The 24,116-nt window shown below is 36.3% G+C and overlaps 2 protein-coding genes across 5 annotated transcripts; one reads left to right on the forward strand and one right to left on the reverse strand.

The window, feature by feature from the left end:
• Positions 1–370: 370 nt before the first annotated feature.
• Positions 371–13,257, forward strand: LOC108340581 (PAP-specific phosphatase HAL2-like). Of its 4 annotated transcripts, none has more exons than XR_008248940.1 (4): positions 371–790; positions 9,571–10,258; positions 10,675–10,851; positions 12,616–12,751. XR_008248940.1 is itself a non-coding variant. In XM_017578061.2 (3 exons), exons 1-3 carry the CDS (start codon positions 637–639, stop codon positions 11,286–11,288), a joined length of 1,017 nt encoding a protein of 338 aa, XP_017433550.1. In that variant the 5' UTR covers positions 371–636; the 3' UTR covers positions 11,289–12,065. The 4 variants fall into 4 exon arrangements, 2 of the variants coding, with proteins under 2 accessions (XP_017433550.1, XP_017433549.1); XR_001833235.2 differs by lacking the exon at positions 12,616–12,751 and adding an exon at positions 11,114–11,252; XM_017578061.2 differs by lacking the exons at positions 10,675–10,851; positions 12,616–12,751 and adding an exon at positions 11,114–12,065.
• Positions 13,258–21,934: 8,677 nt separating this feature from the next.
• On the reverse strand, positions 21,935–23,553 carry LOC108339927 (uncharacterized). Its single transcript, XM_017577155.2, has 2 exons — positions 23,250–23,553; positions 21,935–23,150 (listed from the first exon to the last, which is right to left on the reverse strand). Exon 2 carries the CDS (start codon positions 23,139–23,141, stop codon positions 22,257–22,259), a length of 885 nt encoding a protein of 294 aa, XP_017432644.1. The 5' UTR covers positions 23,142–23,150; positions 23,250–23,553; the 3' UTR covers positions 21,935–22,256.
• Positions 23,554–24,116: the final 563 nt, after the last annotated feature.

The raw sequence follows: 24,116 nt of genomic DNA on the forward strand, positions 1-24,116 counted from the left end.
ACAATTGTCATTGAATAATAAATTTAATAAAAAATTAAATTAATATATTTTTCAAAAGTGGAATGACTGATTCATTAATTTAAAATAAAAAAAAATTAAACAAGTTTAACAAAAAAAATGAATAAACTAAATACACTTTTTCCCTACATAAAATATAAACGTATTCTTAGTCATTATAATTCCTTTGAAACTGTTAAAACTTAGCTAAAACATATGTATTGAGGGATCATTTAAAATAATGAAGAGAAACTTTTTTTATTAATTAGCAGAGAGTGTGCTAAGTAGATTAAAGGTTTAAAGGTGGATCATACACACGAGACAAAATAAAGAAAAGATATTAAGTTCATGAGGTGCATAAAATTTTTGCTATATTTTATCATGGAGAGAGGGTGCAATTCCGAGAAACCAAATCCCAGAAACTCCACTTTAGACGTGTTTGGTTTCATCTTTTTCTCCGAGAAAGGGCCACCCCACGTTTCACTTTCACTTTTCGCTTTGGGAAATGATGCCATTGTGTCCGGCAAAACTCATCATGTAGGAGACTACTCGACCCTCGCTTTCCCTTTTCCCCTTTTCACCAGGTGGGCACGTCAGAATCCTTTGATTCTCAACCCCAGTTTCTGACTTATTTTGGCTATGGAGGAAGACAAGTACGCCAAGGAATTGGAGGTGGCCGTGAGGGTGGTCCACGTGGCGTGTGCTCTGTGCGGGAGAGTACAGGAGAGGCTCCTTGAGACCAGCAATGATCACGTTGTGTCCAAGGATGATGATTCTCCTGTTACTGTTGCAGGTATTTGTGTTTAATTTTAATTTTAGTGAAGACAAGTTCCGTTTTTTTTTGTTGTTTTCATAATAATAGGATCGTTGCGAATTTAGTTATTGATGTCGGGTATGATCTTTTTTGGTTTTTGGCTTTGGGGAGGTGTGCATTTGAATTATTGTTTGATAGTTGTGGTAAGATTGGTGTTTTGGTGTGAGATCAAATGGGGTTGTCAGAAACTTTGTTTTATCACTATGGTAAAGTAATGGATGACCCAGTTTTGATTAAATTTTGTCAAATCGCAATTTTCAATATGTAATGCAGCTTGAGGATTTATGTGAGATTGAGAAATTTTTCTCTTGGCTTTGTAAAGTATTCAAGTGCGTTGTGATGGACCAGTTTTTTCGACATTAATCAAGTGAAATATTATATTTTTATGGTGAATTTGAGTCTTTGGAGGATAATTTAGCTTACATGAATATTTTCATTCTTTATTCTTTGTTTATGAATTCTGTTCTTCTTGGGTATTTTGAGCTATAGCTTGACAGTGAAGTGTTAGGTTAATTCCTAAGTAGATTATCCGATATTGCATTTATCTATGGTCATAACTTGATACATTCATTTAATCTTTGCATCGTTAAATAATTTTTCATCTATTGTAATCCTCTGTTAATGGTGGCATCATAATTGCATCGTATGATTTCTGACGTCTACTGTGCACTGGCTTATTCATCTAACTTGATATATTCTATAAAACTGAGTAGATGGTTATGGTCATGGTAAGGAACCATAAAATGTAAAACAACTTTTAGAGAGAAGTATATTGTTCATTGGTCGTTAACTATTTTTTTATTTATCTCAAAGTGTTAGTGAACTTTTCCATTGAAGTTGTCGAGAAGCTTCAGCTGTGTCTAAAGCTTAAGCTGTTAGATCAAAGCTCATGTTTTATTGAGTCTGGACAGTGCATAAGCCCACCTACCTTAAACTCATAATTTAAGTTTCATTTTGAAGAATGAAGAGAACAAGTATCAAACTCTAACTGCATGATAGAGGCTATGATCCTACTTCATGAACTAGTTATCAACAAATTTTGTTAGGTTGTGCTATGATTATTGAAATAAGGAACTAATCCTATAATCAAGAATATCTATATCATATATGTATTATTAGGAACATTTTTTTTTTATTCTAGTATCATATCTCCTCTACTTATTGTATAAATTCATTTTTCTCAATATAAATGAAGCACCCATGTTGTCTGAGAAATACATTGTCTCAGCTCAATGTTTTTCTCTTTCCAAGAGTTTAATAGGTTAATAGTCGTAGATGTTTTTATATTAATAAGCTATTTTATTCCAGATTTTTATGTTGTGACATAATTTGTATTGAGATATAAATGTACAATGTGTGTGCAGAGGCACACTAGTATAAATTTAGGTTAGTGATAGGGTTCTTGGTTACAAGAAACCCAGATTATCCACTGCATTGGTCCACACAGAAAGATCGCACACACAACACACGTAAATTATACCCGTTTAGAGTACAGGCTGTTGCTTGGCTTATTATACCAGTTTCTAGCATCTTTGCCACCTGACTCCCTGAACAGTTCCCCATACCTCCTCAAGATCTCTTCCAGTTCTAGGGATTGGTTTGGAGTTAGTTGTTCCATCCCCCTTTCACTTCTTTCCATCTCAGTTTTTTCTAGGCTCCAAACCAGAGTTAGCACCTCAATTCCTGTTTCTTTCAATAATGCTTCAAGAGTCACCATTTTCTTGCCCAGAGTAGGGTCACCTTTAATCATCACCTCCCTATTTCCTTTCCCAAAACTCATTGTTAGATTCCTCCAATCCGTTTTGACTTCCTCGAGAGATGCTACCCATGTTACCCCCAATATCAGGTCTACTCCACCTAATTCAAACAAATAAAAATTCTCCCTTACTTCCATCCCTTCCAACACAACTAAAATATCCCTACAACATCCACTGTGGCCATCTCCCAAGCACACTTCATAGGGAGAAGTTTCTTCTACCCCCAAACTAACTTCTTTTACCAGTTTGGCTAAGATAAAGTTGTGGTTGGTGCCACTATCAATCAATACCAACACACATCTTCCCTTTACCTCACCCTGTAACTTCACTGTGTTGGTTGGCATTAGTCCTCCGGTTGTAACTTCATTGTGTTGGTTGGCATCAGACCTCCAGTTGAGAACGCCAACATTTCCATTTGTTTCTACTCCATTTCCTCAACCACTTCCCTTTCTCCTACTTCCTCGTCCTCCGCCATAATCAAAACTTTGATACTCCTTTCGGGACACCTATGACTAGGGTTGTAAGGCCCTCCACAGTAAAAAAATCTCCCTTCTTCCCTCCTCCGTATATACTCTGGATAAGGAAGGTTTCTTACCCTCTTATTTCTGTTATTTCCCACATCATTATTGCCAATCGTGGACCCTCCAGTGATACTAGTTCCTTCTTTTCTTGCTATACAAAGGTTACTCACGTACTCTGTCCACTTTTGGCTCCTTTGAACATTTTTGTGCTTGAAACAACCCCATATCCTCACTGATATATTCCTGTCGATTGACTGCTCCTACTGGCTGCCCTCCACAGTGAAAACATCTCCCTTCTTCCCTCCTCCGTATATACTCTGGATAAGGAAGGTTTCTTACCCCCCTATTTATGTTATTTCCCACATCATTATTGCCAATCGTGGACCCTCTAGTGGTACTAGCTCCTTCTTTTCTTGTATACAAAGGTTACTCACGTACTTTGTCCACTTTTGGCTCCTTTGAACATTTTTGTGCTTGAAACAACCCCATATCCTTACTGATATCTTCCCGTCGATTGACTGCTCCTGTTGGCTGCCCCCTATTCATAATTGAATATTTGGTGACCTCTTCAATGTCCTTGGCGATCTCCATTGCCCTCAAGAAATCTCTGGAGTTGTGGAGCCTAATCTGGCTCCTTATATCTCCCTGCTAACCAGCAAAGAAATAGCCCAATAGTTGTTCCTCTATCAACTCAAATGCTTGCTCCACTAACCTTTCAAAATCCTGAATATACTCCTCCATAATCCCTTTTTGCCTTAACGTTGGAAGTTTCTCAAACACCATACCCCTATCCTTTCCCCCAAATCTTCTGATTAAAGATTCAAATAGTTCTTCCCAAGATGGATTCTTGGTTTTCTTTTTTCTCCAGAATTGGAACTAGTGGTTGGCCCCTCCCTCCATGCTAATGTAGGCCAATCTTAATTTTTCCCTTGCTGCCACATTTTGAATCTCGAAAAATTTCTCTGCTCTGGATATCCATCCCTCCGGATCAATCCCCTCAAATGTAGGAAACTCTACCCTTTTCATCCAATCTTTTTGTATTTCACCCTTGTCTTCTTCTATTTCCTCCTCTGCCTTGACCTTTCTTCCCCTTCTTATTCAGCGACCCCTAATTGCCCTCGAATTCTTGTCGGAATTCTTGGGATCTTTTATAAAATTTCTAAACATCTCTTTGAGCTCTTGATGACCCTCTTTTAGTTCCTTTATCGTCCTTTCTACTGTGCTGATTCTTCCTTCCATTCGTTTCTCTTTTTTGGATCTGGCAGGTCGGACCAAATGATAGGGTTCTTGGTGATACAAAGCCCAAATTATCCATTGGATTGGTCCACACAAAAAGATCACACACACAACACACATAAACTACAAAGGTTTCTTTATTGCTGGAAAACACTCACACGAAAACAACCAAGGAAGCAATCCTTCCTCCCTAGGATGTAATGATCATGTCTACCCCCTTTTACAGACAAAAAATGTGTCTCCCAAAAACAACTAACAACAAACCAAACAAACTAACACCCTCCCACCTGACCAACAACCTTTCTCTACCCTCTAACCGTTTATGTCATGGTTTTTGTCCCTTTTTCGTAACATAGACCCTTAGGATCCTATTAGTTGGTGGTTGAAATTATGTGAAATTTTTAAGTTTACACTAAATCTATATGATGGTTGTTGCAGGTTTAGATTCCTTGATCTCAGATTTATAACCATAAATTATTGATATGCAAGTTATTAGTAAATTGACTCTAGCATTTTGGCCTAGTTTAAGCGTTTTTGGTGTAATTACTCACTTACCTATTGCAATATGCACTCTAACATTTTTAATGCAGGAGGAAAAAATATATTGTGATAGAAAGTTGTAGTATATAAAGGGAAATAGATGATATTCTAGGAGAATAACTCCACTAGTGTAACTTCTACTTCCAAAAGAAACTAGGAAAAACATAACATAGCAATGCGGAAAAGTTGACAACCAGAGTTGCGAGACGCAACCTCTATCCCCAAGGAAAATGCCTAACCAGTTTCTTGCCCAATCTCTGTTCTCTGTTTTTGTACTCTCTCATACCCTGTAGACACTGTTAGGTTTATCAAGGAAGGGGGTTCACTGGGAGATACAACACCAATGAGACTTGAGTCCAACCATATAAGGAATTGACACCACTCTCTACCCAAAACCTTAAGGCAATGGGTTATGGGTCTTCACCTTTATATGGTGTTCTACTTTCTCTTTTCTACGCAATGTGGGACTTGGACTCACACTTGGAATTCTAGCCGTCTCCCTTTCAAGGGTGACTCCCTTACACATTGGTACACTTCTCCTCTAGCGAAGCATTTGAGTACCCCTTTTCGTATCGTTGTTCATCTTAATTGAACACGCTTACTTTCGTGCCAGGAAGACTTTCGATACAAGGACCACTGTACTCATCGGAGCCTCCCTCTCCCCACCCTCCTTCATGGTTCTATAATGGTGGGGCATGGTCCCACCTAGAAGATAGACTCCACTGTTCACACACACCTTCCCTTCTCCACTACTCATGGTGAGTGCTTAACCTGATAGATCAACTAGAGCCAAACGCCCAACAACAAAATAATCTATAAAGTATGCTTTACCTTCATTATCACTCGATGTTCTATAGCAGAAACAAATGTTCCCCTCAAAGCAAACCCAAATAAAAAAGAACAATTTATGAGAAAAGTGAAAGGGCAGTGAGTGGTATGTAGGGAGTTTAGAGCAAATCCTAGACAAAGAAAAAAAAACCCACTAAAATCAACAAAAAATTGGAAAGAATGAAAAAAATAAATCTTGATAAATAGGAATCAAAAAAAGAAGAGGCAACCATAGAGACACGTACTCATGGTGTCCTCCATTTTGAGTGAGGAAAAAGAAAAAAAGACATGGTGTCCTCCATCCTATGAGTGAGCAAAAGGAAAGAACATAGCTTGAATAGAGATAAGGCAAGAAGGAGAGGGAGGCAAAGAATGCAGAGGGTGGGTAGGGAGAGTGAGGCGAAGACTATGGAGGGAGGGTGGGCAGAGGGAAGCCAACACCTTGGAGGGAGGGTAGGGGTGGGGGAGGAGCAGCCATGGAAGGTCACACATGTCAATAATTTAAAGACCACATGTCAATAATTTAAAGGCCATGTGTACACACTAAAAGGGCAAGCGTGGCTCGCATTTGTCATGTAAAAAAAAAACCTTAACGCCATTGGGTAAGGAAGATTATATCCATCCACTTTTTAAGTATGAGGACATAACAAAAACAAAGTTTTGGATATAGACAAAAACCAAAACTGCCTTATAATTTAAGGACTAGAAATATATTTAACCATTTTATATTTAAAGAGAAAGGGAAACATGACCAACTTTGTTAGAAGCAGTTTTGGATCCATTGACCGTAGTTGAGATGAGGAAATTTAAGAGAAGAAATAGAAGAGAACAAGGAGAGATTACCACGATAAAAAGCACTTTAGTTAGTTATCTACCAACTTTGACTTTCCACTTATTGTGAGATATAGATTATTGACAAACTGGGATATGTGAAAGATTATGTTCGTCTTATGGATTTTAACCTCAAATATTTTTCCCCATAAAACCTTGTTTTAGTTGTTTTTGATTTGGAGATATTTGTTGTCTTTTCAAGAAAGCCATGCATAGAGTAACAATTTTCTTCAGTATGACTCATTCTTTTAAAATAAAAGCATTTCGAGTACCATGTCCTCCTCTATTACCATGACCTCCCTTCCACGAGTAGATCCATGGCAAAAGCTTCAGTACATTCGTGGATAAGAGTTGTAACATAGAGTAGTGGTGTTGTTAGGCTTATTGATGGGACTTCTTGACTGGTGAAGATTTGATCTAATATATTATCAAAATTTAGATTTATGGCATGAAGAATCACTACCATATATAACTTGTGCAATTTCTGAATGGTTTTTCCCCAAGTCAGCTTTTAAGAACATCTTTAACTTCTCAACATTTATTGACCTTTAGCCATAAAAGATGTCAAGTAATGATTTATTTGTTTGAGAGATGTTACTTAATGGGCAGAGTCATACAGTCTAAATGTCATTTGCAAAGATGCTTTGAGCCTTCTTCCAAAGGGAATTACATGTTCTGAATGTTCTGAGAGTACCCAATATATTAGGTTCCACAAATTGCCACAATAGAGCACTGAGTGGGAAGTCCACATCTAACAGTGTTCAACATTTGATGATATTTAATTATCTTTTTCAAAGTGATCATGAAAACCTTGACCGAGAAGCTAAAGTTCAACAAATGCATATCAAGATAAATAATTTTCACCATTAAGATTTTTCGAAGTAATTGTTTTGAGTCCCGAAAAATGAAAAGGCAGGTCTAGTAGATAATGTTCCACAACTCTAGCAGACATAAAAAAACAAAAACAGAAAAAAAGAGAAGTTGCCTAGGTTTCAAGATAACCTATGTGTGAATGGTTTCAAAAAGGTAAGTATGGGAGTTGGAACTGGGACAAAAGAAGCCAACGAAAATGCTGGTGGTGTCGTGATGGTGTTGTAGTGACAAGAAAGTGGCATGCAGGCTAAATGCACCTCACTGAGTCACAAAGATAAGTGGCACTTGATGAAGTGAGAGAGAACTAGCCTTCAACAACCAGTCAAATTGTGCATGGCTTGTAGAGACACTTCAGTTCCGGTTGTTGGAGAAAAAGGTGGAGTTCAGCTATTGTGGGATGGTGGCCAAAGATAGTGGACAGTGGGAGAAGACATTTTCTTGCAAGAAAATATAAGCAAAGTGGGATCAACCCATTTTTATACCAACTTGAAAGAGTGTATATATGAGAAAAAGAGTTTGGGAGATCTTAACTTGAAAGAGTGTATATTGGAGGCCAACTTATACTAAAGATAAGGTCAATTTACAGGATATAAGTGAGGCTAAACCTCATTGTCAGTTTTGTGAGGTTAAGTGAGGCATAAATCCACTTACTAAGAATATATAAGCTTAAGGAAACAGAAAGAAAAACATAATGGAGTTTAACCCTAGGATTCTAGGTTACAGATAAATGCAACACAAAACTTTATAAACTATTGTAATAGTGACTACCTAAGCTCCAACTTGTCTTTTAAACCTGCATTGCAGCACTTCATAAGGATGGGAACTTGTTTTTACCTTTTGTTATTAGTCCAAAGATCCAAGCTTCAATGTATTACACAATTTTCTCCTGCAAAATGTGGAGCTAATACCATTGTTCTCTTTCTTTTTTATTCTCTAGATATTATTAGTTATCACAATCTATTAAGCATGAACCCAACTTTTCAATGGCCTTATGTCCAACATGTGTCTGACACCAACACATGTCCGACATGTGTTAAACACTCTACTGAAGTTTCAAATTAAAAAATCATTGCAGGTCCAACACAGTCAAACACAGTGGTAATGAGTGTGGAGACAGTATTTTTTTTAAGTTGGGAAGGTAGAAACTTACTGCGTAAGTTTATGTTTCCTCTTTAAACAAACAAACAAACCGTCTACTTTCCATTTACACGTTCTCTTTTTGTAACTTTTGAGTTTCTCCCCTCTATAAATAAATTACCCTCCTATGCCCTGTTAGTCTCATTTGCACTTCCCCACCATTTCATGCTTCTCAGTTTTTGTGAACGTGAAACCTATCACTAAAGTTTTGGTATAAAGTATTTTTTTGAATAACATGAATTTTGATGTTTCCTTTATCATTTCGAATTAAAAATCAATTTGAAATTCCCTTTCTTACTGTTTTTAGTTTCATCCGGTATATGGGGTTTATGTTGTGGGTTTATGAAATTTCATAAAAGTAACTTTTTTTTATCTTTTATGAGAGTCATAGAACTAGTTTTCTCTTTTCATGTTTGTTTCTATTTTTGACCCTCATCCTGTGTAACATGATGGTGGTGGGGACTTCATTTTATCTATTTAATATTATTATTATTAGTTGATTTTAGATGGATAAATTTGATCCTTTTTTATTAGGCAACAATATGTTCAAACTATAAAATTTGACTATTTTATATATGATTTTGAATATATAAATATTCAACATATATACATACATATATATATATACATACATACATATATATATATATACATACATATATATATATATATACATACATACATATATATATACATATATATATATATATATATATATATATATATATATATATATATATATATATATATGGCTGGTCATATCCTACATTTTGGCGATTATAGGTATTGCCGTTTCCGTGCCTGTGTCCATGCATCATAAATCACAATTTTGTGGTGAAACCAAGCTAGCTTGTTTATATTCCTATAGCACTAAAACAAATCTGCCATATTCGAAATTGGGATATTTTACGTAGGATATATTTTATCCTTACAAATTGCAAATTCATTCATGATGCTCATATTTTGTTTCTGGCGCAAATATTGCTTACTGTTGTTAATCGACTGGTTATTTCATTTCATATCTCGGCACGAGAAGACTTTAGTGTTCAAGCAACCATTAGTTGGTTATTATCAGAAATATTTGGAGTTCAAAACGTATCAATTGTGGCCGAAGAAGACATACAAACCATCTCAAAGGATGAATCAGCAAGCTTGCTGGATAATGTTGTGAACACTGTGAATGAGTCTTTAGCTTTTGCATCCAAGTATGGTCTTCAAAGTCCAGAGACAACTCTAGGATCAACTGAAATTCTTGAGGCCATTTCCCGTTGCAACTCAACTGGAGGCCCCAATGGAAGATATTGGGTACTTGATCCTGTTGATGGCACATTAGGATTTGTACGTGGGGATCAGTATGCTGTTGCTCTAGCTCTGATTGAGGATGGAAAAGTTGTTCTTGGAGTTCTTGGTTGTCCTAACTACCCAGTAAAGACAGAATTGCTTAATTATCATTATCGGCATCACCAAACAATGGCGCAATCGTCTCTAACAACTCCTGATACTGGAGGAAAAGGATGCGTATTGTACGCAAAAAGTGGCAGTGGTGAGGCTTGGTTGCAGTCATTGATTGATGGAGAGAAAAAGCTGGAATGGCCAAATCGTGCTAGACTTATTCGTGTTTCTTCAATTGATGATCCGGCATTGGCAACTCTCTGTGAACCAGTGGAAAGGGCAAACTCAAACCATTCATTCACAGCTGGACTTGCTCACAGTGTGGGACTTAGGTGTGTATATATTTTCCCTTGTTTCATTCAAATTAACTAATTCACTGAACTGAAATTAACTCCTACATAAGCGCATTAGAACATGGTGTTAAAAGGTTTAAAGATTTAGGTTTAAACCCTCATTTGGTCCTCATATTTGTGTGTCAATCTCAAGTGGGTCATCGTGTTTTTTTGGGTCTTAATCGGGTCCTTAAACTTGTTAAAATGAGCCAATTAAGCCCTCTCCGTTAATTTATCAATAACGCCGTTTGTCTGTGACGAGCTGTAATTTGTTTTAGTTGACGAGGCATTGTTTATTAAATTTGATTGGTGTTGTGTTGTGTGAATAGATTGCCACGTGTGATGTTATTAGTCCTAAAACTTAATATTTAGAGAACCTTGATTTCGAAAGTGTTTAACATCTCCGTTTTCGTTAGGAAGAGTTCTGGAAAAAATGGAGGTGGTGGAAAAAATGGCCTTTATGCAGTGTCCCTTGGAATCCGTCTTCTCCTTCAACCTCTCATACAATTTCGCAACAAAGAAAACTTCAAGATACCAAACTAATATTATAAAAAGTATTTCCAGTACTCAACTAGATAAAAGGTATCAGTGAGGTAAGACTCACCTATCTTTTTTAGGTTCTTTATACATAACATTTTTCTTCTTCTTTTATGGACATAAACCACACAATGTCTCAAAACTGACAATCAAAAACCAAGTTTTCCTCGTGTGAGAGTAATTTTATATGCCAAAAAACAGGATTGAATGACCTCATATTTTGTTTTGAAACAACTTGAAGTAACTTGAAATTATTTGATCCTGTGAGAAGTCTGTGTAGTATCTCCTTTCCACTGAAATACCTTCTTCTCTTGCTAGGCTCTCAACTTCTTCTTGTACTCTTTCGCCACCAACTTTATTTGGATCCAACAAATTACAGGCTACCTCAATGACACCTTCACCATGTGCAAGTGCCATGGCCTGTACAGAGGGAAGTCCACCACCTCTTCCACTGACCCGTTTGGCAATTCTCCGAACAGCATTAATATCATAAGACAATAGAGGGATATTGTAGTTATCAACCCAATTGGTGGCTCCAATGACAGAACACTTTCAATTTCATTCCTCCACCACCACGTGATTGTCTTCGTCTTCGCAAACTCTTCCCAGCCCTAATTCTCACACTCACTCACCACAGCAAAATCCCTAACTCATGAAATCCCTAATTCCCATTTCAGTTTTTCTGTTTAACTTAAAAAAAAAACCAATCAAAATCACTGCTTCCCTCATTCCCTGCCACGTATATAGTTTTTTTCATAAAACTATTATCCACGTATTTAAATAATTTAAACTGAGCTCATTATCTGTGTACCACGTAATCACATGCAAACGGCGTTACTGATCAATTAACGGAGAGGACTTAATTGGCTCATTTTAACAAGTTTAAAGACCCGATTGAGACCGAAAAAAACACGATGAGCTACTTGAGATTGACACACAAATATGAGGACCAAATGAGGGTTTAAACCAAAGATTTAACTGGCAGAAACCATTTTTGTAATAACAATTGGGTAAGTACATGTAGAAATTAGTTAGTTATAAATGTAGTATTGCAAGTAGTGAAAAGAATATAAAGAAAAACCAAGCTTTGTAATTCTTGGACTTCAATAGAAATCATAATAAGCAGAAAAGTTTGTTGATAACAATCGTAGAATTGGTTTGTCTTTTATATATAATTTTTTTACTAAATGAATTATTAAACTGATGATTATCCTAAGATAGCATAGGTAGTGCATGGCTTAAATTTATCAGCTTTACTTTCCCTTAAAAGGAGATATTAGGCCAAACACATTTTGGTAAAAATTCTTATTAAAGTGAAGTTTATTTTTTATAGAAGAAAATAGGGGAAAACAACATATATATATATATATATATATATATATATATATATATATATATATATATATATATATATATATATATATATATATATATATATATATATAAAGGAGAGAATCTGAGGTAACTTTTAAAGATAAAGTGCACAGTTTAGCCTCCATCCCTCCCATCTAGACTAGAACTACTTTGTGAATAAGAAACAAAACTTTCAGTTTGAAAGCTTTTTTAAACTCTTATTTTGAACTTGAACTTTAATGTTTTTTCTAGAAAGGAATTCAGAACCAAGAACTTTACTTTTAGCCTGATTTAGTCCTATCATTTCATGGATTCAAGGTAAAAGGTTATTCTCCAAAATTCCTTGTTTTCAGTTTCTTTCAGAGCTGCTGGACCTGAATATATGACAATGACATTTTTTTATGTTCATTTTAATTTTTCTGTTTCAAACACCATTGCTGGGATTGAATCACTCTCCTCTGTTGTAGAAAACAGCCCTTGCGTGTGCACAGCATGGTAAAATATGCAGCAATAGCACGGGGCGATGCAGAGATATTCATGAAATTTGCCAAGTGTGGCTACAAGGAGAAGATATGGGATCATGCTGCTGGTGTTGTGATTGTTGAAGAGGCTGGTGGTGTGGTAACTGATGCTGGAGGGCGCCCTCTGGACTTTTCCAAGGGAATGTACTTAGAAGGTCTTGACAGAGGTATAATTGCATGCTCTGGTGTAACACTGCATGAAAAATTTATAGGTGCTGTTTATGCAAGCTGGGACTCCTCAAATTTATGATCCTTCCTTTCTTCTATCAATGAGGCAAATTTTGGTAGAGGCAAACTGCAACATGTCTTTTTTTTCAATCCTTTTTTTCCTGTGTTTTTCACTCCAAAACATTGTGATGCATGTTAGTAGACACAGTAGCTGGCTAAGTTTCCACTGATATAGCATATTATATTAAGCTGATGACATATTTATTCTTTGAATTTAGCTCTTCTCTCAAAGACAGGAGTATACTTCAAAAGGATGAAAGTGTAACTATAATCATTGATTAGTGATAAAAGTGTAACTATAACCATGGATTAAACACTCAAAGGAGTGTTTGAATTGACAAAAACGGTTTTTTTCTGTTAGTTATAATGTTGCATTGTTTTCACTTTGATTTCGGCTTTTACATTTTATGGTGAATAATGAAAAAATAATGAATAATCGTTTCAAATTTTATTTTTTATTTTGGAATGGTTGTTTTGGAAGATCAAAAATACTTTCTGGAAAATCTCATCTGAAATAAAAGAAAAATATTTGAAATTGGTATTCTAAAATGAATTTCTAGATCTAAAAATGACTTCCAAAACTTATGTTTCGGATTTTCTTTTGTGTTTCGGAATGTATTTCTTAGTCCGAAATGTATTTTCAGATGTGAAAAAACCTTTCAGAATAATTGTTTTAGAATAAATAAAAATAAAAATGATATAAAACATAAATCTTTCCTGGAGTAGTATATTCAGAATGCTTGTATCCCATTTTTACATTTTTAGTATTACAGTGATGGGTTTACGTAATACGGTATGAAAGAAAAGAATGGAAAAATGATAATTTGGAAATGAGGGAGGTGACAATGATTTTGGTATGAGGAGGTGATGGTGATTTGAAACGGGGGAGGTGTGGTGCTCATTGAAGAAGAAAAATTAAATTGGTAGGATTTTTAATATTATTTAATTGAGGGATAAAATGGAGATCAAAATTTTTATAGAGCTGAAGGAAAAAAAAAAGTATAACAACCATGAAAAATGGGGTGCATTATTGATCTGGGGCTTCCTAGTGCGGCACTTTTGTCTATACTTTGCAGACATTATTATTAGCACCCTCCAATTTGTTATTTGAATTTTTTATTCTTTTTTTCCTGCCAATAGTGAAAACTCAAAAGGTTTAATGGTTTACTTTTCCTATTTTTGCTGGAACGTGTCAATTTGATTTCGTTTTGAAAAAGTTTCAATTTTATTTATACTTGATATAATTTGTATCAATCAAATCTATTATGTTATTTTTGCAAAAACAGAGTTTATTGTTTATTGACGTTGGAAAAAAGTATGCTAACATGGTAAAAACAATTTTTTAAGGTATATCAATATTTAAATGTATTATGGTTACAAAGGATAACTCATACGTGGATGTCCTAATTATAATTATAAACAAATTAGGGTTGAGATTTTTCTTTTAATTACAAATAGAAATAAATTAAGAGTTAGGATTTCTTTTGTTAATTACTTCTAAAATTCAATTTCTGATTAATTCTAAATTTCTCTGTCATTACAATTGAATATCACAAACATTAATTTGATCCTCAAACGTTAATCTTCTTCCTCTTAATCGAAAACCCAAATTGAAGGGGAAGGGTTTCTGTGTTCATGGCTTGGTGATGATGAGGCTCTGGACTTGCGATTCATGGCGTGGAGAACTCACGATTCCCAGTTGCATGAAGAAGATGACGGTTTTGCGGCATCGCGATTCGTGTGGGGGGTTATTTGTCGTGCATGAACGGTGGCTAGGAGGGTTTCATTCCCCCCTTTCGGTCTGGTTGTTTTCGCAGTGAGGAGAGGCACGCTTAGGCAGCACAGGTGTGACCTCTTCGCGACGCAGTGGTCACGGCAGTAGCATCTCCGCGACACAAGGGTTTCTCACTCAAACAACTTTGCGGCAAGGGTTTCGATTGAGGTTTTTGGGGCTTGTAATTTTTGCGTTTTTTTATTTCAAATTTGGGGTTTTTCGGACATCTGTTCTTGGGTTCCTGATTTCTTCTCTGAAAGTTGGTGGAGCAAGGAGTAGTGGCGAGGGAGGCTCCTACTCTTCTCTGTTTTTTTTGTGTGATGTTATATGAGAGCAGATGATGTTACAGATGAAGATGAAACATGATAAATTCGTGATATGACGGGGGACAGACTTGGGATTTTATTTAAAGCTATTGCAATTGAGTTTTTAAGACAATGTAATTGGAGTTGTTTTATTTCCTTCATTATTTTGGTTTTATTTTAATAATGCAATTGAAAAAGTATTTTGGAACTATTATGTGATGCAAGTTTAAATGCTTAGGATTTTAAAAATACGTTTCTGCGCTTTAAGAAAGTTTTGAAAATTACCGGTTTTTGTAATAAGCCGTGACACCCTGAAATTTGAGACATTACACACTACACTACTAGGCAATCTTGCCAAGTTCAACTTTCCATTCGGAAAACATGCCAAGCTCTCCCTAATACTCATCAGCCTCGTTAAGCTCTTCATAGTCAGCGTCGAGCTCTCCTTTCTCACTGTCGAGCTCTTAACCTTCATTGTTGGGCTCTTAGACAACCCGAAATTAAGCAACTCAGCCTTACCTAGCCTAAGCTCGCTACTCTCGACCTAAGGGTCTCCACAACTCGACGGCACATCATCCAGGCTTCTTGTCATCAACAAGACCCCTATCTCCTCGTACAAATATTTTTCTCCTTTTTTCAGCTTGACAAAACTTAACTATGTGACTGACCTTACCACAATTGTAACATTTGCTCGTTCTCCACTAATGTGCATAATGGTCTTGTTTGCTACACTTGAAACATTCTACTTATGACTTAGACCAACCTCTTTGACCACTTTCTTAGCTACGACCACGTCCACCTCATCCTCAGCCTCTGCATCCTTTGCCTCTAGAACCTCAATCATGAGTGTTCCAAGTTTCGTTCACATCTAGTTGTACCTGTAATGCTTGGCGAGATATTCATTATATTCATTCCAATTCCCTCTCCTTTGTTTGTGGGCTTCTAATGATCCAACAAGTTCATCACGTGTGAGAATTGACAAGTCATTCGACTCTTTGATGGCACACATAATACTCTCGAAATCTTTTATGAGTGATCTCAAGATCGTACAACTCAACTAGGCTACATTTTTTCTTCATTCCTTCCGAGTTGGTTGGCCACCTTCTCCACCCAAGTTACATACTCAGTTACCTGTTCTTTTTGCTCCATTTTTAGATGTTCAAACTATCCTTTGAAAGCTTGTATCCAGACTTGTCTAACGCATCACCTTTATATGCAACCTCTAGAATCTCCCAGGCTTCCTTTGTTAATGTCGCATTCACTATTTTTTCGAACTCCAACTCATCCATTATATTATATAGAAAGTACACCATTGACCCATCTTTCATTTGTGCTTTCTTCAACACATTGTTGACCTATGCTGCTGCCAGGTGTTCGCCTTCCTTGGGTTCATTGTATTCATCTTCCACCATATTCCAAACATCTTGGGATCTTAGTAGCACCTTTGTCTATAGACACAATTTATTATAATTGATTTTCTTTGTCAAATGTGACACAATCATTCTATTAACATCTTTTGTCATCTCTCTCGTTATCTTTGTTCTAAACACTGAAACACACTTACTCTTTCACTCTTTTTTTATTCTTTTTCGAAAAGGATAAAGATATGATACCACTTTATTAAAACCGTTGCACACAAAAATGATGTCTGTAATAATTCATTGTGTGTTAGTTTCATTCAATTGTGATGACTTTAAATAGTCGTACAAGTGGACCTTGGGCCGAGTATATGAAACGAAAAATAACAACTACCACGAAATAAGAACTAACTGGGTACATCTAAACAGAAAGATGTGCAGCATAAAACAAAAAAATGACCGAGCTAATATTTGGTTGGCCTCAATCTTATCAAAAACGAAATAATACTTAACCAATTACTTTCCATATTGTTATAAAATCAGAACCGGCTTACTAATAAATAAAAACAAACACAACATTGTAAAGAGAAATTAATAAAATTACACAACAGCAGAAAATAAAACTTAAACACGATTACTAATAAATATCTTAAAATTTAAGTTTATTCAACAAATATATCCTCTTACGAACTGAAAGGAGTAATGTAATTCATTCATGGGACCCTATGATCCCATCATGGCAATAGAGGCTATTATCTAGGACGAGATCAATCATACAGACACTCCAAAACTAAAAAGTTGAAGGCTGAGAATTGTTGAAGAAGGAAATATATGAATTGTGATAATATATAATAACAACACATTCCGATGTTAAATTAGGTTGAAAATAAAATCTCAGCTTAAACGATTTAGTAGTTTAATAAAAAGATTGTGCAATTGATACAAGATTAGAGTTGGAGTCAACACATATATCTCCATCTCCCAACTCCAAAGGGCTAATGTATCCGATGACTTTGAATTTTCTAACCTCATGTCTCCATAATTAGCGGAGATTAATAACTTGATCATGAGATCTATACAATACTTTTCCTTTTTCTCTTTTGTTGGAGAAATAAAATCTGACTACGAAGGTTGTATATATTGTTTAATAAGAGAGTGTTCATTAGCTCGGACTATTGATGTTGTAGTTCGATTCAATGCAATCTAAGTAGATTATATTAAATTTTATTTATAATTGAGTTAAATTTGATTTAATTCAAATTAACTGACTTTTACATAAATTTAGTTTAAATGATCTGAAAGTCACCATAAATAAATTGTATTATACTTCTTTTTATATATACTGCATTAATTTGAATAATAACTTAATTTGTTAACTTGCTTGAAACTTATTGAATTAAATTTTGATGCTTAAAAATGATAATTTAATAAAATAAATAATTCCATCTTATTTAATCTTCTCTTATTTCTAAGTAACTCCTTCCCTAAATGCCTTGGGTAGACATGTGAAGGTAGACTTTGATCAATCTTCGTTTGTGTTTGGACGTGTTAGCAAGGCTAAGGCCGAAAAAAGAGTGCATTTTCACAATTAAGTTAAATTTGGGACTTTTAAGAACAAGATCAAGACTTTTTACCTTTGTTAGAATCCATTTAAAACGCACACAAACCCTCAGAACGGACGCCAGATGTCAAGCAAAGGAGGTTTGAGATTCAGAAAATGGAAAATAGGTGTGTGTTGTGGATTGGACGAATGTTTTTTACGGTAGAGTAAAATTGAAATTTTATAAGTTTCGTGCCACTTCTTTGTATGTACCGGCCATCTTCAGCCTTCTGAAACCTCCTCCTTCTCTCTAAAAAAATATTCCTTCTCTCTACAAAATCTCACTCTTTCTCTCCTCCGATCACCATTCAGGCACCGCAGAAGCACTTCCGGCGTCAAGAGCTTCCAGTTAAACCGTTCAGTTTGTGAAACTGAGCTGGTAAGTTCTTCTCTTCACTCAGTCGTGCGTCTTCCTGGACATGCAAACCAAGTTCTGGTTTCATGTGTTGATCACCATTCTCATAATGAGTGGTTCTGATAGTGTTTTGGTTTTAATTGGTTTAGTTAGAAAATTGTTGAGCGTTGAGGGTAGAAGAACTGGTAGTGGTGAAATGGTACTCGGTCTCTGTGAACGTTCGATCACGCTCAGAGGTAAGGGAAGCTTATATAATTTAATTGTATGTTGCTTGTATTGCATGTACGTTCGTTGAATTGACTGAATTAATATGAAATATGATTGTTGATATGTTTTGACTATATGAAGTATGATTATTTACTATGATATGCAATGTTTGATTTTATGAAAATAGATGTTGAGAGATGAATTGATATTGTACCAGTAGGGACCGGACGCCAAACAGGCCGGACGTCCACGTAACCACAATGGACCCAACAAGCTACCCTTCTACTTACCATCAGGAAGGGTTGGGCGCAGTAGGAAGGACGCCCACATGTCCACGATCACGCCCGTACGTCCACGATCACGCAACCTTACCACTTACCACCTGTAGAAACAGTAACTCGCATGAAGCCGGCCGGCTATACCGCTAACCAACCGGGTTGCCTGTATGGGCCAGCCGGTCATAAGGCCAAACCTCGCGAGACCGGCCGACCACATCGCTAATTAACTAGGTTTAAGGTAAGTAGTGGTTAAAAGCTATTGGACTGAATTTGGGCCGTGATTAACTTTTCACTAATCTCAAGCCCATGGCGAAAACTATAAAAGATCCAGGGTGAGTGGTAGATAGGTTGCATTTAATGCACATTTATTACTGTTCGATAGAAAAAGCCATTGCTCTCAAACTGACTTTGGCATTGGAGAATCTTTCGCAAGTCTCCCACCCGCACACAGAGAAGGAAATTGAGGAGCGAGGACGAAGCGCTGGACATACGGAGTACGAGCAGGGAAGGATGTGGAGACATTGGACGACGCAGCCCCTCACATCCGAAACAGATATAAAGAATTCTAGTATGAAATTTCCCTATGAAAGTGTACGTTCGTCACTGAAGGGTCCTTGACCGTTCGGTTTTTCTAGTGAATTTGGTTGGAATTGGATTCTTTCATTTGGGAAGAATCCTAATTGAGGACGAGCGTCTTCGTTTCGTAATATTGTGCATGAGCGTTCGGCCAAGCGTAGTTGTTCCTTGGTATTTGGTTATAAACTTAAGTATATCTATATGTATTTGTATATTTTTGTTTGTTCTTAAACAGTACTCAAAAATGGTATCTTATTATATTTATCAAGCCTTTCTCCTATAAGTTTAGTAGTGCTCGGTCTTACACCAAGCGCTCGTACTGAGGAGTGCTCGGTCTTCCACCAAGCGCTCGTGTTGAGTAAGTGCTCGGTCTTACACCAAGTACTCATTCTCCTTTATGAAAAAAAAAGAAATATATATATATATATATATATATATATATATATATATATATATATATAAGAACGTTCGTTCAAACTCAATAGGGTTCGTCCTTTTCGGTGTTCGGTCTTCGACTGACATTCAGTTTCCTTAATGTTTAACTCATTAAGAAGCTAAGTATTTATTGGCGTTCGGTTTCTTCATATGATTCCGTCAAGTGCTATTATTTGATGCCCTACAGTATCTGTCTTAAATTGGTTTCAGCCTAGAGTCTTAGTATTCAGCCTAGGCATATTAGCGTTCGGTCTAACTCGGGAGTTATTTCATTCAATTGGCTCACCTAGTAAATAAACGTTTGATTCCTAATCGTCCTCGAGAAATATTATGTTAATCACTCCTTTTCTTAAAACCAATGATTCCATCTCTCGATTTTAATCCGTTTGGAACTGGAGACCTTTGGTTTCACTCCAAACGTTCGGTCTGGTTCAGGGTTAATATTTAACGTTCTGTAATTGGTATCCTTAGTGATCTTTGTACGAAGGGTTTAATTGAGATGATTAATAACGAAAGATGAATATAATATGATATGGATGAAATGTTTTGGATTATGGACGAGCGTTCCGGGGAGGAATAGCTCATGAATGTATATTGGAATTTGTAAAGTATGAATGTGAGCATGCTAAGCTGGCAGTTCATCCTAATGTTCCGTGATTACTCGTCCTCACGTAGAGAGGGTAAGTCATGTGTGGGAACAGCAGGAGGTCCTAGTCCTTATGGTTAATTTGGACAGATAGGACTAACCTCGGGTGGCAGCTGTTGAGGGCATCCCAGTTACTACATCACCCGGGTGCACGAACGTCGTAGCTACACAGATTTCATACAGTCCGGACAGTCAGTCTAGTATTAGGCTTTGCGTGAACGAATGATGAATTATCTTGTTTGGTTGATTGTGTGAAATATATGTTTATACATGAATTAAATTACATAAGTTTACCCTATGTTTCCTATCTTGTCTGTTTTGTACGTTCGGTTGTCCTTCTGTTGCAATGATCATCCATGTGGATGTGAGCAGAAGGAGACGAGCTGCTGGAAGAGGCGTTGGATGAAGATAGCTTAGTGGAAGTAGAAGTTAAGACCGAACAGTAGAACCGTTCGGTCAATAGTAGTCTGATAGTAAGGTGATCGCTCGATCACCTTTTCCCTTTGCTTTTGGTAGGACCGTTTGGTATAGTATTTTGTAAACCGTTCGGTCGGGATTTGCTTATGTCGTTCGATTTTTAATTTTCTAGTTTTTCTGTAAGGCCGTTCGGCCACAACGTTCTATTTTATTGTAAGACTGATCTGTAATATTATTTGATGTGATTATTCTATCATATAATTTTAGACTGTATTTTTGAGGTGTTACACCTTTCATAATTCTAAGTTAATGATGTAATTCATTTGTTTTGAACGAATGTTTGAATGGGAAATGTTATAATTAGAAAAGATAGAGTAAGAATATTTTGATTTAAAAAATGTATCAGTCTTATCATTAATTATTAACTTTAATCGTAATGTTTTAAAATGATTTATTACAGGTAGTTAATTTCATAACCTGTAACTATTTTGATAGCAACCTTTGATGTAAACTCCTAACCAATTAATCCCGAACCTTAATCTGTGATCATAAATAACACTTCAGGGGCAGCTTGCCACAAAGTTGAATTGCACGTAGTAGAGTCTTCAAAACACATGCCACTGTTTTACTTTTTCATCAATTCTTAGCACTACCTTTCAACTTTATCATAACTTCAAGCTCACATGTACGTGATCCCTTTCCTTCTGTGTCCCAACTTTTAATTTCTTGCAAATATTATAATATGATTTCTAATGTTCTTGTAAATTACGATTCCTATGTATGAATGACTAAAGATTTTTTTTTATTGGTAAAAGATACTTACTTACATAAAGATTTCTAAAAAATAAATATAATATTTTATTACAAATTTTACTTTTTACTACAATAATTGATTTAATAAGAATAATATGACATTTTCTATAATTTTATATTTTAATTAGTGAAAGTTAGATTGTTCACATCTGCATGAGAATATTTATATACAAACAATAGTTGATAAAACCATTCCAAGAAATATGATTTTCAAGGGATATTATTTTTATAAAGTAAATGGGAAACGTATATAATGCATTTACTTGCAATTAAATCACAGTTTAATGCCAAAAGATTTTTTTTCTTTTTCCTTCTCAAGTTACAATCTGAAATTGAAACTCAAAATTAAATTTAAACACATCTAAGTATATAATATTCTATGAAACTTATTATTCGTGAACTAAATTTAGTTTGCACTCAACAAACTAAAGTTTGAGTGTATATAAACTATAATATAAATTTTTCTTGCCCTTCATAGAATTATAGTGAAAACAAAAAATGAAAAACTGAGACAAAAATACAAAATGGTTTTGTTCTGTTTGTATATAGGACATCACTCTCCATAGACAGTAGTGTATATGTGAGAAAATCCACGTCAGCAGAATCTCCAATCCAACCTAACCTCAGGTGGGCCATGCACGTGTTGAGTGGGCTTTCTGAACGACACGACGTGGCTGCTAACCATGAACGCAGTCACGCGCTCGCTTACTCTTATGTCTTCCATTTTCATGTCTTGCAACCGCCGCACGTACTCCGGCACGTGCACAAGGTCCCACACCACCCCAACGCCACCCTCCTTCAACACCCTCACCACCTCCGTCATCGCCCTTCCCCTCTCCGCCGCAGCCACCTCCGCCCTGTGCCCCCTTCCCGCCGTGTGCAAAAACGTCCCGGACACCACAACGTGGAAGCTGCCGTCCAAGAACGGCAGTTTGGTCGGGTCGCCTGTGCGGCATGTCACATACTCCTCCACTCCCTCTACCTTAGCGGCCCGAAGCGTCGCCGCTAACCTGGCCTTATTCGGACCGCTGAATCCAATCACCCGACCCGAACCTCCTTCCTTTTTAAGGCGGGCGGCTAATGCATTCAGCAAAATGCCGCGTCCGCAGCAGCCAAGGTCAAGCGCTAAGCGCACCGTGGACCACTCGTCGACGGTGTCCACCATGCGCTGCGCCATCTCAGAATGAAGAGGCACTGCGGAGTAGAAAAAGTTCGCCGCCGCGTAGAAGAGGCAGAGGGCAGAGAGCGCCGTGACGGAGCCGGTGAACCCTGCCACGAAGCGGGCGGCGCCGCGGTGTACGGCGGCGATGGAGAGAAGGGTCTCAAAAAGGGTGGAGATTTGGTTGAAGTAGTGAAGGTAGAGTACTGAGAGAATCGAGAAGAGAACGGCTTGACAGAGAAGGAAGACGAAGGTTTGCCACTGATCCATTCCGTAGATGAGGTAGATCCGCGTCCATTCTTTGCTTGATGTTTTTCCCATTCTTTGATTCTGCAATTCACAGAAAATGCCTAGAAAATTAAATTGAAACTAAAATATCCTTAATTGACCCAAAAGAAGGAGACAGGAGTCTAGGAGTGTGTGGCTTACAGTTACAGTTTGGTAGTACAAAGTGGAAGGTTTGGATCTTCGAAGGTTTATTTGACGTTAATGGCGATGGTGCATCAAATAGTGTTATGTCATTTTGATTGAAACAAACAACAATTCCTCGTTTTCCGTTTTCAATGTGAGAGAGACAAGGAAGCGTGGAAATGAGGGAGAGAACTATAGAGAGAAAAAGTTTTTTTTTTTTTTTTTTCTTTTAAGTAGACCATTGATTATATATATGGAAAACGATACGTGTACACATTTATTTGACAATATTTTGACATGGTGTGACTTACTTATTGATTCATTTTTTAATATGTTTGAATTTTTTGTGTGTTAACGAGGAAATGAAAATTTATATATCGAAGGTACGTGTGCTGTTTTGAAAGCTTCGACTTTCATTCTTCTTTCGCAAAGCTTAGGTCATGAAGATTGGTTACAAAAAATTCCTTCCAGCGACCAGTTGTACCTTAGTTGCGGGTAATTGTTAGGGTTACTTCCCAGGCGCGATTTGAGAGTGAAAAACTTGTTTTTTTTTTTTATTGTTGTTCTGTTTGTTTTTGTTCGTTGATGTTTGGTTCACAGACTTCTTTGTTTGAGTTTTTTCTTTAAGTGTCAGTGTTTGCTCAAGTCAATAATTTGTAAATAGTAAAGTGAACTTGTGATACAATCTTTCTGAAAACTATTAAAACTCTAAGAAAAAAACTATTAAAACAACCATGAATGTTGAAAGGATAAATTTCATAGTTTATATTCTACAAATATTAAGTAGACAACTTATATAAAATCTTAATATGATTTCTATAATATATATGAATCTTATAGCATGTCAATAATATTTCGTTTACAGCAATCAAATATTATAAATAT

This window comes from Vigna angularis, chromosome 5, assembly GCF_016808095.1.
Source record: "Vigna angularis cultivar LongXiaoDou No.4 chromosome 5, ASM1680809v1, whole genome shotgun sequence".
Taxonomy (NCBI): Eukaryota; Viridiplantae; Streptophyta; class Magnoliopsida; order Fabales; family Fabaceae; genus Vigna; species Vigna angularis.

Excerpts from the sequence above, each read along its gene's own strand:
- LOC108340581 (XM_017578060.2), top strand. The coding sequence starts at position 637 with ATGGAGGAAGACAAGTACGCCAAGGAATTGGAGGTGGCCGTGAGGGTG. Across the intron at positions 791-9,570 it reads TTCTCCTGTTACTGTTGCAG|ACTTTAGTGTTCAAGCAACC; the intron begins GTATTTGTGTTT and ends CGGCACGAGAAG. Across the intron at positions 10,259-12,615 it reads GCTCACAGTGTGGGACTTAG|AAAACAGCCCTTGCGTGTGC; the intron begins GTGTGTATATAT and ends CCTCTGTTGTAG.
- LOC108339927 (XM_017577155.2), bottom strand. The coding sequence starts at position 23,141 with ATGGGAAAAACATCAAGCAAAGAATGGACGCGGATCTACCTCATCTAC.